Source organism: Plasmodium gallinaceum (genome assembly GCF_900005855.1).
Source record: "Plasmodium gallinaceum strain 8A genome assembly, contig: PGAL8A_v1_68, whole genome shotgun sequence".
Classification (NCBI taxonomy): domain Eukaryota; phylum Apicomplexa; class Aconoidasida; order Haemosporida; family Plasmodiidae; genus Plasmodium; species Plasmodium gallinaceum.
In genome coordinates, this window is record NW_021628229.1 from 138886 (window position 1) to 155837 (window position 16952).

General features: G+C 18.1%; 1 protein-coding gene across 1 annotated transcript, besides 2 other annotated features; it reads right to left on the reverse strand.

Moving 5' to 3' along the window:
- Positions 1 to 2806: 2806 nt before the first annotated feature.
- On the reverse strand, positions 2807 to 3415 carry ETRAMP (early transcribed membrane protein; the record flags this gene model as incomplete). Its single annotated transcript, XM_028670490.1, has 1 exon — positions 2807 to 3415. The coding sequence occupies one exon, from the start codon at positions 3413 to 3415 to the stop codon at positions 2807 to 2809; it is 609 nt and encodes a 202-aa protein (XP_028527237.1).
- A 9940-nt stretch (positions 3416 to 13355) lies between these two features.
- Positions 13356 to 15320: a repeat region.
- A 553-nt stretch (positions 15321 to 15873) lies between these two features.
- Positions 15874 to 16285: a repeat region.
- Positions 16286 to 16952: the final 667 nt, after the last annotated feature.

A 16952-nucleotide genomic window follows, 5' to 3' on the forward strand; every position in this document is an offset into this window, starting at 1 on the left:
AAGTTAAAAATATTTTATCTTTAATTTATAACGTTAAATATTACACCATTAGTGTATTTCATTTTTTTGAAATTATATATATTAATGCAATTTATTTTGCTTCACTTTTTTACTACATATGGCAAGTGTCTTGTATATATATTGGAGTTACACTTATTCTAAAAAATATAACTTATGTTAAAAAAATTTATGATTTTTAAAAATATTTATTTTAATAATTTCATTATTACTTATATGGTTAATTAAATTAGCTATTAAAACTTCTATATTCACAGGTTTATTTTTACTATATGATATTAATAAAAATACGTTAGCTATTCGTTAACACCAACCATTGAAAAAATATTATTAAATGATCTATAAATAATATTATATACATCTTTTTTCTAATATTTATATGAATAAATAGAATAAAAATATTTTATTTTGTGAATCCTAAATTGTGTGGACAATGTGCAACCATAAACACATAAAGTAGCTATTCAAAATGTACACTAAAAAAAAAAAAAGAAATTTTATATAATATTTTTTATTATTATTAAAAAGATAGAAAAAAATGTAATCTTTAATAGAAAAAAATTTTTTTTTTTTTGATAATGATATGTGGATTGATGTAGAGTGTATGTTTTTAAGTTGAAATGTAATATTAGAGAAATTATATTTTGGAGTATCATATATATTATTTTAAAAAATAATAAACTAATGAGTAGCATTTAATGCTTATTAGTAAAAATAAAAATTTTTAGTTTAAAATTTTAATTAAATTAAGTTTATTCTAACGCCATTTATTAATTTTTTTGATACTAGTAAAGTCATTAATAAGCAATTAATAAATAATACAAAAAAAAAAAAGTATTTTTTTTTTTTTTTTTTTTGAATGTCTTTTATTTTCAATGCATATTATTTTTTACTTATTTTATTATTTTTTTAATGATGTATATATTTTTATTTATGTATATTTTTTTTTTTAAATTTACAAAATAACATAAATGATTTAAGAAATTTTTCTTGAATGGGACTTTTTTCTACGTTGCAACGTTAACTAAATATTGAGTTGGTAAGAAAAGTAGAATCAAAATATTAGAATAAAATATTTTTATTAAAAGTATTGAATTTTCATGTAGTATAAAAAAGGAGTGAGTTGATGCAATAATTAAAATATTTTTTTTAAATTACTATGAAAGTGTTAAGTAGGAAATTTAATTATTTGTGAGTCAATAAATGAAAATTAGAAGATTTTATTTTTCATATTATTTGGTAAAATAAAGAAAAAGAAAAATAATCATATGATTAAAATGTATTTCAGTATATAATATTAAATATATTTTTCTATAACTATTATTTTTTTTACGCTTAATTTATTTCCATCTTCCTTTGATGGTTTTATGATAACAGTGCGGTATGAAATAATAACGTAAACAAAAGAGACAGGTATAATAATAATGATATATTAAAAAATATATAACTTTTAGATTTTGCATTTTAATTATTCATCAGAATAAGTATATATACAATGACATTCAAAATTAATATCATTCGGTAACAATAGTGTTGCTAATTTTTTCTCATATCTTTTAGATGCTGTTAAAAGTATAACATAATACAAATATGTATGCACACACAGCATTTATATTTACTTAACAATTAACCATATATTTAACTTTAAATGGAAAAAAAAAAAAAAAGTTCATTTAAAAAATTTTCTTTTAAAAAATTTAACTTTTTTCTAATAATTTAACTTTATTATATTGGAATTGTTTATTTTCAAGAAATGAATAAATTTTTTTCTGTGTTTAATTAATGAATTTATTTAAAAATTATTTTTATGTGATGAAAAGTGAAAATATTAAAGTATAACATTTATATTTGTTAAATATCTTATTGTTTTTATTCTTTTTAATGTTTTACATATGTTGTTGGTAAAAATATAAATAAATATGATATTTAAATAATTATAAAATTTAACTTTCTAATTTATTAAAATGTAATAGAATTAACAATTTAACAAAGTTATAATTGGTGTAATAATATCAAAATTTCATTTTTATTTTTTCATTAGTATTATTTTGGAAAAATATTTTAAAATTCATTATGTAAAAGCATAATATGTTTTTCTCCTGAAAAATATTAATATAATGAAGTAAATTAAAACCTTCATATTAATTTATATAATTCAACCATTCTATGATGTGTAGTATTATTTGGTTCCTATATATATTTGATAATTATATGTTAATTTTTTTTTTTTATTAGTACCATAAATTTTATTTTTACATATGAAATATATTAAATTAAAATGTTTTCAAATGCTTCATAACTGTTTAAAAAAGAAAAAAAAAGTGATAATGATAAAAGTTAAGGTCTTGAGATATAATGAAAAATCAAAAAATAAAATGAGAAAATTTAAAAAGAGTTTTAAGTCAATGTACCTAATGAGCTAACAATGCCACTATAACACTTATAAAATAAAGAAAAAATGATAACAAATGAGGAATCAACATATTAAATGTGTATTATTTAAAATAAAAATGTGAATGTAGAATAATAACAAAAACATAGAAAAATATAATTTAAGTATATTTTATAAAAAATGCTATTAGAAATACATATATATATTCTTAACTTAAAATAAAGACAATTTCTTTTATTATTCATTTTACCATAATTAAAAAACACATACTTATAATCTTCAATCTTCATCCTCAACATAGAAAATTAAAAATAGACAAATTTTATTAAAAAAAGAAAATATTGTTCTTCTTATAATTATGCATCTTCATTTATCAGTCGTATTGTTTCACCTTCTTTATTCAGGTTCAGGAACCATACTTAGTTCTCTAATTTGTTTAGGAAGCGATATAAATTTGATATTATATAAGCAATAATGTGCCATATTTTCTATTTCCTCCATTTGTGATTTAGTAAGTTTCAAGAATCTATCTTCTGCACCTTCTCTTATATACTTTTTTATGGATTCAAGAGACGGACATGCCAAATTTTCATCTAATATTCCTTCCTGAAGAGCTTTTTTCACATCAAGCTCTCCTCTTTCTATTGCTTCATCTAAAACATCAACTGCTACTTTTCCCAAATGTTTGTTATCCCAAACAGATGGAGGAATTTCCCTCTTACTTTCTGAGATGTCATATTGCAAATCAGATAAAGGTTTACCTTTTCTTTTTTTCCATAAATAAAAGTGTATTCCCAATGAAGATGCAATAGATACTGCTAATGCTGTAGCTATAAATGAAAACAAAATTAATTTTTTTCTTTTTTTTTCCTTAGACTTTGAATGAACTTCTACATTTGAATTTAAGTTTTTCAAAAAATTAAAATTATTATTACACAAATGTGGCGTTAAGAAATTGACAACCAACAAATAATTAAAAATATAAAATATTTTTATAATATTCATTTTGTATAAAACTTAAAGATGTAGTAATTAAATTCATAATAATGTTTATTTGAAATATAAAAATATTAGACACTTGACAATAATAAATAATTATAAGTTAAAAAAAATTAGAATAAATAATATTTAAAAAATATATTTAATTATTTTTATTATTTTTATATTTTTATTTCATTTTTATTAATTTTTTTATTACTATTTCATTATTATTTGCTATATTTTGTTTTAATTAATTTTTTAATTTTAAATCTATTTTTATTTTTTTATTTATATTATTTTTTATTTTTTATTTTTATTTTTTATTTTTATTTTTATTTTTATTTTTATTTTTTTTTTTTGTATCTTTGCTATTTTAATTACTACACCATTATTTTTATATTTTTTTTTAATTAATTTTGTTCTATTTTATTAAATTTCATTTTAATTTACTTTATTTTTCTTTTTACTTTATTTCATATAAATCTAAAAAAAATACTGAAACTCATACTTAATATGAACTAACAAAAGTTCTTAAAATATTAACATTTTATTTTATGTATGCATTTAGTGGTTTTCTCTTTATAAATATAAAAAATAACATTAAAATTTAGATTATAATAATTTTAATTTATAAATAAATTCTAAATAAATATAAAATGTATTTAAAACTACATAAAATTGAGAAATTATGTTATAGTTTACATCTTTTAATAATAGAAAATTTTTTTTTTTCAAAAATGAAATAATCTGAATTATTCTACTTTTAATTAAAATGAAATAAATTTAAGTAATATAAAATAAGATTTAAAATAAAAGATAATATATTAATTAACAAGTTGAAACATATTAAAGAATTTAAAAAACTCATACATACTATTTTTGAATGTATTAAGTTTATGTGAGATTAAATATATAAAAATAAATGTATAATTTTATGGGTGGAAAAATAAAAACAGTGTTACATAATTTTTTTTTTTTTTTTTTTTTTTTTTTTTTTCCAATATTTATAAAAAATTACAAGAAATAATTAAAATAATAGGAAATATATTTTTCTTAATACTTTTTTACATGTAATGTATTATGAATTTCATAGATATCTTTTAAAAAGAATAAAAAATATTAATAAAAATAAAAGAAATATAGAAGTTTTTTCTTTATATTTTGTTAGAAAAACTAAAAGATATATTTTTACTTTTTAAGTAAAATTATATACATGTTTATAAGATAATCTATTTAGAAGTATTAAAAATAAATGATATATTTTTACCGAATAAAAGTAGATATTCATCAGATTATAGAGACTTTTACTACTACGGAAATAAAAAGAAAAAATAAAAAAAAATATCGGTCCACTTAGAATTTAAATTTATTATATTTACATTATCTTTATTTAAAAATAAAAGAATTAGAATATTACTTAATATATCTAATAATAATTTCACGATTTTATTTATGTGATATTAAATAAATTATAAATATATAATATTATATTTTATGATAATAAAATTAAAATAAAGTTGCTATAATTTGTTTAAAATTAAATAATTTGAATCTAAATAAAAATTTAGTATATTTACTTTCTCTACCTTAGAAAAAAAAAAACGTCAAGAAGAATTACATGCATATATATATTAGTTTTAAATCAATGTGAAAAATAATATATTTATTGCAATATTCAGATATAAATTATGTAAATAAACAATTTTGTTTTACTTTTAAAATTATTATTCATATAATTATACAAAATTTAAAAGAATAATATTTTTTATTGAACACTAATAATCTTCATCTTAAATATTAAAAAGTATTTTTTTATTTTTTTTAAAATTATGTAAAAATAAAAATATTTTATTATTTTTTTATTTCTTAAATAACTTATATTTTTGTTATGAAATTAGAATTGGTTCTTTTACATAATAAACAATATGTAAATTTTTATATAAAATTTTAATTTCATTAAAAATTTTTTTTTTCAATATTTAATTAATCAGTAAAAATGTATTAAAAAAAATTATTAAAATAAAAAGATGATAATATTCTTATAAATATGCCATTTATTGCACATGTTTTTATAAGATATTTTAGAATTTTGTTTAAAGATTCTATTTTATAGTCACTTAATAAAAATATTAATTTATGTCATTTTCATATATATTTTTTTTATTTTTTTTTTTTAAATTTGCGCTTTCTTAAAATTTCTTTTTTATATTTTAAATAAATATAACTCATTTTTGTGTAAACTTTATTTTTATATCTCATAATTAAATCTTTATTAAAATTGTTTGTAAATATAAATAACACATATATCATTTACATTTAATTTTATTAGTTGTAAAATCATAAGATTACAAATTATATCAAGTATTGCTAATCATTGAATTTAAACAAAACCGAGAGTTAACTAATTTTTTATGAATTACATATATTTTGTAGCATAGATTTCTATTCTAAAAATAGATAATGAAGAAAAATTCAATATTTAAAAAAAAATTTGAAGTATCTTATTAAAAGAAAAATAATATTTATGTACATAATAATTATCATTTTTATTTTTTATTTAGTTAGTTAATTTTTATAAAAAGTTAAAGCTTTAAAAATCATAAAACATCACATTTTATTAAAATTAAGTAAAATAAAATGAAAAAAAATAAATAATATTAATTTATGTTGATTTTTAATAAAATAGAATTATGTATAAAAAATTCGATGAATATAAATCAAGCAATATATGGAGTTAAAGAATATTTTTGAAAAATTAATAAAAGTACTGTATAACTGCTATTATTTTATAGTATATAATTTTTTTCTTTTTCTTGAAAATTATTTATAAATTTATATTTACTTCAAAGTTTATTGAGCAAAACAACATAAGAATTTTATTTAGAAGAAAAAAAATAATATATGAATGATTTATATAAAAAATAAAAAAAAAAATTTCTATCTATTATTTTTTATTATTTAACTAAATGTCTATCAATTTTTAAATATATTATGGTTTTTTATTTTTTTTAGTTTTTTTCAAAGAAAAATCCATTAATATTAAAAAAAAATAAAAAAAGATATACATTCAAAATTTAACCATTTAAAAATCTTTATGGTTATCATTAAAAATAAGGAATATTTAAATAATAAAAATTAAATAAATAAAAAAAAAATGGATAATGAAATCATAAAATGTAAAGAAAAATTAATGATATACAAAGAATAAATGTATTAACTATGGAATAAATACATTGAATATTCTATAAACTTAGTATTTTTTTTAAAAAACTTAGAAGTTCTAACATCTCTAAATTACAAAATGTAATTATATATTAAGAAATATTTTACAAAAATCATTTAATTAATATAAATATTTAAATAAAAGGTCTTAAAGAAAAACTCAATTATTTAAAAAGAAAATATTATTTCTTATAATTTTAAGAAGTTATATTTATATGTCTGTCGTTTCTAAATAAGATAGAAAGAAGGGAATGTAATAATTTCATTAATATTTCCACTAAAGGTTTCTTTGTATTATTATTTATATGCACTTAAAGCCTTAATTTTTTTTTTTTAGATGAAAATGGAAAATAACGAAAAAAAGTTAATAAAAAAAGAAAAAAATGTAAAAATATTTAACAATGATTATTTTTTGTAGAAACCTTAAAATGATTAAAATTAAGGTGAAATCATTTAAAATTTTGTTACATTTTATTTTGTAACTTTATAACGAGAACTTAATATATACTCTTTTGATTTTATTTAAAAATAAAATTATAATTTCAACATTATATAAGATTACAGATAGTAATGGAAATTAATTTAATAACAAATTCTCATTAAGAAAAAATATTTTTCCTTTTAACGATACAACATTAGTATATGAGATATTAAATCAGGTATAAATTACAAAAAATAATTTTAATTAGATTCATCGTGAATACACAAAAGTGTGTTAAATACTCATTTAAAAATTAAATAATAAAGCCATTAATTAAGAAATTTACAAACCCTAAACCTTTCAAAATGTTATCGAAAATTTTCTTTCTTCCTTTATATCATATATTATAACAGAGTTTTTATATCATAAAATGAAAAAAAAAAATTTCACTATTTTTTTTTTTTATATATTTGAATTAAAAATTCATTAACTCTTTAGGATTCTTTTAATTTATAATTTGAAAAATGAACTATAACATATATTCAAATAATATGGAGAAGCATTACTTTAGTTATTATTTAATAAACATAGTCTAAAAAACTGAATAGGAAACAATAAAATTAATGGATGATAAAGGAAATATAAAAAATCGAAAGAAGAAATAAGAGAAGTAAAATATAAAAAGAAGTAAATAAAAAGATAATGCTTATTTGATAGATGAATTAAAATAAGGTTAGTATGAGTTTATTATATTGACCTTTTTGTTAACAAGTCTTTTAAAAAGTGTTACATGGTAAAATAGAATTTATCTATAATTAAAAAATTTAGAATGGTAAAACATAAAAAAAAAGAATTGAATTATAAAGTGAAATAAACTCCATAAAAAATAAATTAATTCATGAAGTGAGTATGTTTAAATGAAAAAAGAAAAAACAAAAAGGAAAATATTTGTTAGTAGATATAACTTTTTATATAAAATAAAGAAGAATCTTATTTATATATTGATGAAAATTTTAAAATAAAAAAATTCGCAGAAAAATGTGTATATATCATAGTTTAAAGTAGTGGGATGATAAGGTTTTTTAATCTTTCATTGAAAGCATAGTTCATTAATTGAATAATAATGATTCAAAAGGATTGAATAAATGAATGTACAAATATAGAAAGAAAATTAATTGTGTAAATATATAATCCATAGTTACTGTGTTGTTATTACCTAATGTATTCCTATTTTTACTAAAAATATTTCAACTATAATCAGTTAAAATTACAACATATGTAAATAAAAAAATAAATATATAAATTGAAGTATATACCTATATAAGTATATGGTCAATAATAATATATATTAATCTGCATATATACTAGTCCAATATATATAAATAATGTACTCTACATGAGTATCACAAAAATTTATGCATTCTAAAATACTCTAAAATTATGAACTTCTAAGATTAATCATATGTGTTTTATATATATACTTGTATTTTTTTTTTTTGAAATGTTCATATTATTTATATATTATAAAATAAAAAAAAAGAACACATAATTTTATTAAAGTCACATTTTTGGAGATAAGGAAAATAAGTAACAAAATATCTCGAAATTTTTATATGAAGATAAAATGTACCAAGAATGAAGATAAAAGCAACAAGAAATAGAATATTTTTATTATAAGTATTAGTTTTATGTGAACATAAAGTGTTTTTTTATGTCTATAAACTCCGTATTAATGTTTAAACATTTTTAAATAATTAAAAATTCATTTAGCTTAAATACTAATTTTATAATAAAAGAAATAACTACAACAGTTTAACTTTGTAGATATTTTTCTAAATGACATTTATTATTCAACATGTTCAATACTTAACAAAATTCTTTGAGTAAGAAATAACAAATTAGGATAATTCTATTTTTTAAAACGTTGCATTTTATTCATTTTTTTTTTTTTTTTGTATATATTCTTAAAGATAAAATATTATGTGTTATAATTTTTATAATGTAATGATTAGTATTTTTTCTTTTACAATACATTTTTTAATTACATAATTTAATAATACAACATTAATATTAATATGCGCGTCTTTTTTCAAAAAGTTTTTTTCTGATTTTTATTTTATATGAGTGATTAACAAAAATATATATAACCTTTTTAGATATGAAATTCAGCTAATAAATTAAAGAACTCTACATGCATATTGTTTGTATGTTAAGCTTACATATACTTTATATAAATACCATTCATTTTATTACTGATATGAATTACCTTCTAATTAATAAGAATATGCTTTAACCTGTTTATATATTAGTTCAACATAAAAAATGAATTATTTAGCTTTTCAATATTCACAAATGGAGTTCACACACTTTTTTGTTTTTCTTGTATTCTTATTGTGTTTATACTATGTTTATTTTTGTTTATTTTGTTTAGAAGCATACAGTTTAATAAAAAGAAAAGCATGAAAGAGATTTACATGAAATAATTAGAGAAATAATAAAAATAATAAGAATGAATATTTTTGTTTAGAGTATTGTACTTATAATTACTTAAAATGCTTGTTATACTTTAAGCACTGTGTTCTAAATCTAATATATTTTTAATAAATTGAACACCTAATTAATTATATAATTAACAATAGAACAATTCTTGTAGTAAACTTAGTAGAAATTTTTCCAAATATTGTTTATTAACGTATATATTCAATACTTCAAAAAAATCATCAAATAACTAATTAATAAATATTTTATTGAGTAAACAAATTATTTCATATAACAAATATAATCCTTTAAATAAAAATATGCTAATTCAATATATTTTATTATTTTTAAAGGGTGATATATTTAATAAAAGATATTGATATAATATAATTAAAGTTCCTTCCAATTTTAATTAAAAATTAAATTGGCATTATAAAAACAATTGATTAGAAATAAATTAAAATTTTCTATAAAAATTGACAATTCTCCTTAAGATCCAATAAAAATATAAAATCATTTATTAAATATTAATTCTCTCCAATAATAAATATGATTTATTAAAAACTATTAGTTAATTAATTAGAGATATAATTAAAAAAAAATAAATAAGATAAAATATAATTATTAACAAATTAAAATTCCACAAAACAAAAAATTTTTCCCTTCATTAATATATATGTCAATACAATAATACTTATGGATAAATTGTTAAAATGTTTTCTTAAATGCCTTGAATATACGACAAATTCGCTACATCATATTACTAATTCAGGTATTTAAAAAAGTTAATACTCTTTAATGAATATAATCTAAAGTTTTACTTTGGGAGTTTATCGTATTCCTTAATGGAATATCTATACTTACATGTTATAATCACTATTTTTATCTTCTAAAGATATCAATTGAATTATAATTCTTTTTGAAGTTCCTAATTAATTATTTAAGAGGTTAAACTAGTTTTATCAAGGAAACATAGAATAAACATTTTATTTATGTCTTTATATCATCAATTTTGTTTTAGATTAATTCCCATTATCTGTATCTGTATATATATATATGGTTTATTTATTGTTGAATGACTTTTCTAAAATATTGATTTATCAAATTTTCATTTAAAAAATTTAATAATACATTGGGTGATTATTTATTAACTGACTATTCATTGACTTTGTTAGTATTGAACAAACAGATTAATAAAGAGAATGTAGAGAAAACTCTATTTATTATGTTTTTTGGAAAATAATTTATCAATTAAATTATTTATGATTTATATTAAATATCAACTATATTAATTATTTATTATTTAATTTATACAATACCCTATATACATAATATTTCATATGACATTTGTAAATCTCGATATGGACAAACAAAAAAAAAAAAAAAAAGTAGTAAAAATTATCATTTAGCTACACATATATTTTTACGTAATTTTTTTTTTTTTAGTGTACACATCTATACGTGTATATTTTTCATTGAATCCCTAGTATATACAGATAAAGAATATATTTTCCTAATTATTTATTTATCTTTTAAAATAGGATGATAATATTATAAATTATATATTCAAGCTAATTAGGATCATGCAGAGTAATTTCTATTTATTTTATTTGTTATAAAATAAATTTTATATTTACATAAGTTTTAATATTTTATCACTGAATTACTACTTTATTATTTTTTATAAACATGAATTAACATTTGAATTATATAATTAACTTCGTATAAAACATTAAGCATTTCTATTATGAGTAACATCATGCATTATACAAATGAAAATTAAAAATTATTTTTCTTACATGCAACAAAAAAAAAACAAAAAAATATATTTTTTTTAAGGTCTAATCATAAAAAAAAATTAAATGAAATTATCATTAACATACGTATGTTGTATTATTTTTTATTTTTTTTTTACACGTTCATACGAAATATATAGATACATTTTTTTTTTTAGTATACTAGTTTTAATATATGTATTCTTTTTGCATGCTTATTAAAAAATATATTATTGACCTTTTTAGTTATAATAAAAATGACTGTAAAATATATTAAACTTTATATATTTAGGTAAAAAGTTGCAAGGAAAATGTATACATTAAAGCATTTATACTAAATAGTATATGTCTAGGAATAACGTATGTGAAAAAAAATAATTTTTTTTTGAAGCACTGTTCTATATGTATATTTTTACGTACATTGAAAAAATAAAAAAATTATTACTTATTTTATTTTTTTTCTTGAAGTTAGCGTAATGTGTACAATGTATAACAAAATAATTTTTTTTCGTTTGCTATTAAGGAAAGATAACCTATGTTACTGATTTATTTTTTGGATATTCAATGACTCTGCAAAAGTACTGGTAAATAAATAGTGTTATTGATATGTCTTAAATAATATTTAAATAGATAAAATGAGTAAACATATTTTTACGTGTGCACGTTCAAACATAAATAAAATGTTTGCACAAACATTTACGCTAAAAAAAAATGTAGATATATTTTTTTATATTTTTTTTTTTTTTTTTCTGTACTCACAATTATATAAAAAAATATATTTTTTTTATTGTGATGCTTGCTTAAAAATAAAATTAATTTTTTTTTTTTGATAATTATTTTTTTTATTATTATTATTTTCTTTCTTAAAAAAAAAAATTTTATTTTTTTTTGAGGATGATAATCCAGAGTATTTTATTTTTTTTTTATGAAAGATTAAAGAGGAAGTAGGAACGTGATACACATGGAATATTGTGTAAATCAACAACAATTAAAATTAACTGATGCAGTTAATATTTTATGTTAATAAAAGTGAATAATTTGGTCAGTATTCTTAATTTAATAAAAATAAAATAAATAGAATTTTCTCTACGTGCTCTTTACTAATTTGTTCAATACTACTAAAATTATTGAACAAGGAGTAAATAAATAAAATATTGAACAAACATATCAATAAAGAGAATTTTAACTTAAATAAATTTTTATTTAATTAAAAATTTTATTTAAAAATATTCATTTTTTTTAACACCAAATAGTATTATTAGTTAATTATTTTTTTCTTTTAAAGTCAATTTAAACATCTTTCCAAAATGTAATTTCGCTAATATTATATTTTAACTTAAAATATATACTTCGTAGTAATTTACACATAATCCAAAAAAAAAAAAATTAAAAAAAAATTATTTTTTTTTTAAGATAACCTTTTTCTTTTTATATATTTTTTTTTTTTTTTTTGATGTACTTATTTATGATTATACATTATATCTTCAATTCAGCATGAACATAATAAAATGTTTTTATTCCATTTATTCATCTAAATATTATACAAAAGAAGTCTATAATATTATTCGTGGACCATATTCTACCATCTTGAGGCAAATATGATATTATTCTATTTTATTTTCTCTGACTTTTTTTACAATCACAATCCCTTTATGTAGCTTTTTATTTGTCTCAATCCTTCATTATAATTTAATTTATATGTTGCTGTAATATCTCTTCTATTAATATCAAAATAATTTTTAAGTTCTAATTCACGTATAAGTTCAGGCCTTTTCTTATTCATTTCAGTAACTTGCATAAATTTTCTAAATTGAATTCCATATATTTCTCTAGTTTAATTTCCTAGTGGTTTAATTTTAAAAAGTGGAATTTGAATTTCTTTACCTGTACAAATATATAGGTATGGTTAATAAAAGGCTTTATTAACCTTTTTGGAAAATAAAAGGATTAGTTAAATGAAGAATAAGAAGTTGACCATGCATACACACAAAAAAAAAATATTGATTATTTTTTTTTGTTTGTACTTCTTTTTTAAAAAAAAAAAATACAAAGACTGTCAAGAATCAAATTTGATAAAAAAAATGCAAAGATAGTCAGGAAAAAAATTGATTAAAAAATCAATTTTTTAAAATATTTGTTACTAATAAATAAATAAAAAAAAATAAAAAAAAAAAAAAAAGAATTTTTTTTTTGGTAAAGAAATGAAATAGTTATTGTGATGAATTTTGTAAAAGAAAATTTTATATAAAATAACAATAAAATTTTCATGTAATTAATATTTATATAATTTTTGATATTTGTCCATAATAGTTTATGTTTGTTAATTCAACAGCAATATATATTAATTGCTGAATGTAACTCATAACAAATAAACTAGTAATTTACAATTAATTAATAATTAATGTTCAATAAGAATTTAAATTTTTAATAAAAATAAGGATTTTTATTAAAGTAAATAAATGCCTATTGAAATTAAAGAATGCTGAATGAAGTAGATCACATAATTAAGGATCACTCGTTCAAAGCATTTAAAAATATATACAAATACATCAAAACCGTAGAGGCAACTCTACGTGCTCTTTATTAATTTGTTTGTTCAGGATTTTAATAAAGTCACCAAACACCCAATTAATAAATCAGATATGCCATTATAAGAAAAAACGATACATATATATATATATCAAGTTAAACCCGAAGTAAAAGAGGATAAATTAGAGAATTCGAATAAAGAAATTATTCAGAATTTTATTAAAGGATCTGACTTAAAAGATCAGAATAATAAAGAAGAGTTGGAAAAAGTATTAAGAAATAATACAAGACTCTGGAAAAATAAAATCATGGAACCCGACAACAAATACAAAGTTTCTATTTAGGTACAAGGGAAACCTCAGCGTTATAACCCTATACCATGGAACAAAGAAATGTTATCAGAATTACATCGAAAAATACATGAAATGATAAAATTAAAAGTAATAAGTCATTAATGCAGATTAGACCTCACCAGTCGTAATGGTTCGGAAGAAAACAGATCATCGGAGAGTCACGTTAGACTATCGATATTTAAATAAATTTATACTCGATGATTTATATGTCATCCCACATATGAAACACATATTTCAAACGTTTCATAGAACAAAATGGTTCTCGAAAATAGACCTTAAAAATAGATTTTGGAATATCGTAATGGAAGAAAGTAGTAAACCATATACTGGATTTATAGTTCCTAAGAGAAGAACATTTGTATTTGACGTATTACCATTTGGACTAAAAACAAGTTCTACACAATTTCAAAGAATAGTGAAAGATATTTTTATGAAATTAATTCAAGAGAATTATGTAGTTGTGTGCATCGATGACATCATCATTCTTACAAAAACATTATTTGAGCACTTAGAAGTATTAAAAAGAGTATTTGAATTGCTCTGTAATAATAATTTAGGAATAAATACAGAAAAGTGTGAACTTTTTAAAACATCTATAACTTATCTTGGCCAAGAGATAGATCGAAATGGTATAAGACCTTCATTAGATAAGGTAAAAACAATTATTGAGGCAGAACGGCCTAAATCTAAAAAGCAATTAAGATTATTCTTAGGAGCTGCTAATTATTACAGGAATTATATGAAGAACTTATCAGAGTGGACTTATAAACTAGTTCCATTGTTAACTAAAAAACAGAAATTTGAATGGAAAGAAGAGCATTCAAAGGTTTTTGAGCAAATCAATAAAAAAATTACCGAAATTACATATCCATCATTCCCAGAATTAAGAAAACCCTATACTACTTATACTGACGCATCATATTATGTTATAGGAGCTGTATTGACTGAAGTTGATAAGGACACAGGTTAAACTAGATTCGTTCATTATACATCGAAGAAACTAAATGAAATACAACAGAGATGGAGAACTGTTGAAAAAGAATTATTTGCTATAGTAGTAGCATGCGAAACATTCGATTATTATATTAAAGGAACTAAGACATTAATTAAAACAAATTTTAAAGGTATTATTGGAATGATGATTTATTAATTGGGTGTTCGGTGACTTTGCTAGAGTACTAAACAAACAAATTAATAAAGAGCATGTAGAGTTTCCTCTACGATTTTTTATGTATTTATATATATTTTTAAATGGTTTGAACAAGTGATTCTTAATTATGTGTTCTACATCGTTCAGCATTCTTTAATTTCAATAGGCATTTATTTACTTTAATGGACATCTTTGTTTTTATTAAAAATTTATATCCTTATTGAACATTGATTATTAATTAATTATATATTAATTATTTCTTTGTTATGATTTACGTCCATCAATTTAAATATAATGCTGTTAAATTTCACATAGCTAGTCCTTTTTATTACCAAAAAGGTTAATAAAGCCTTTTATTTACCAAATATAAATTAGTCATGCAAGCATTGGATAAAAAAAAAAAAAAAAAATTAGTTATTTCTTTTGTTTTTTTTTTTGTAAATTCTAAAACACATAAAAGAAATATATTTATTTTTTTTTTAAAAAGGTTGTATTGTTGAAAAATTAAAAAAAGAATAGTTGCTAACTAAAAAGTTTCCTGTAGTATATTTTGTTTAAATTTATATAAGAAAATTTTATATTAATAATAATAAAGTTTTCATATTTCATAGTATTTATATAATTCAATTTGTATTCTATTGATTGCTTATGCTTGTTTATTTGAAGGCAGTGAATTTGAATTGTTAATGATTACTCATAATATTATAAATAAAATATATGTAATCAAAATAAATAATGATGATTTAAGTTTTTAATGAAAATATAGGACTTTTATTAAAAGATATAGATTCTTCTGGAAAGAAATAAATACTGAACTAATTAGACAACACAAATACAATTTACTGGTTTACAGTATTAAAAAAAAATTTAAGTTAATTATATTAGTATAGACAAATCGACACGCTCTATATTAATCTATTTGTTCAACACTAAAAAAATCATTGAATAAGCAATTAATAAATTAATAAATTACTAACATAAATGTATAATATATTTTAATTTATTTGTGTAAGAAAAAAGAAAGAATATATATAATTAAAATAAAGAACCATAAAAGCTAACATATATGTTGAAGAATATTCTACAATAAAAAGTAAAAATGATAAATATAATATTTAATTTTAAATACAAAAATATAAATATATAGATATAAATGTAACACAATTATAAAGGATTTTCATATTAAAGGAATGCATGCATTCATTATACAATGTATTACATAAAACATATATCTCAAGATATATTTATTTTTATATAAAGCTACTAAAGCTTCTTTTTATAATTTTCTAACTGAAAGGGTAATGATTATACATATATTTGTTTCGTTTTATTAAAGAATAAAGAAAAAATATTGATATATTTTTAAGATTCAGTAGCAGAATGTAGATAGAAGTAAATATAATAATAAAAGTTGTGAGAAATTTTTTATTATCTTAGTTTCATGTCTTATAAGTAGAATAACAAATGAATGAAAATAAAATTGATGAAAAGTAAAAATTTTCATAAAAATAATATATAACAAATTGTTTTTTATTATATTTGTAGATTTATAGATATAATAATATTAAAGATGATATAAACATAAAAAATTAATTTATTTCATATTACTATTATTAGAAAGGTTAAAAATTGC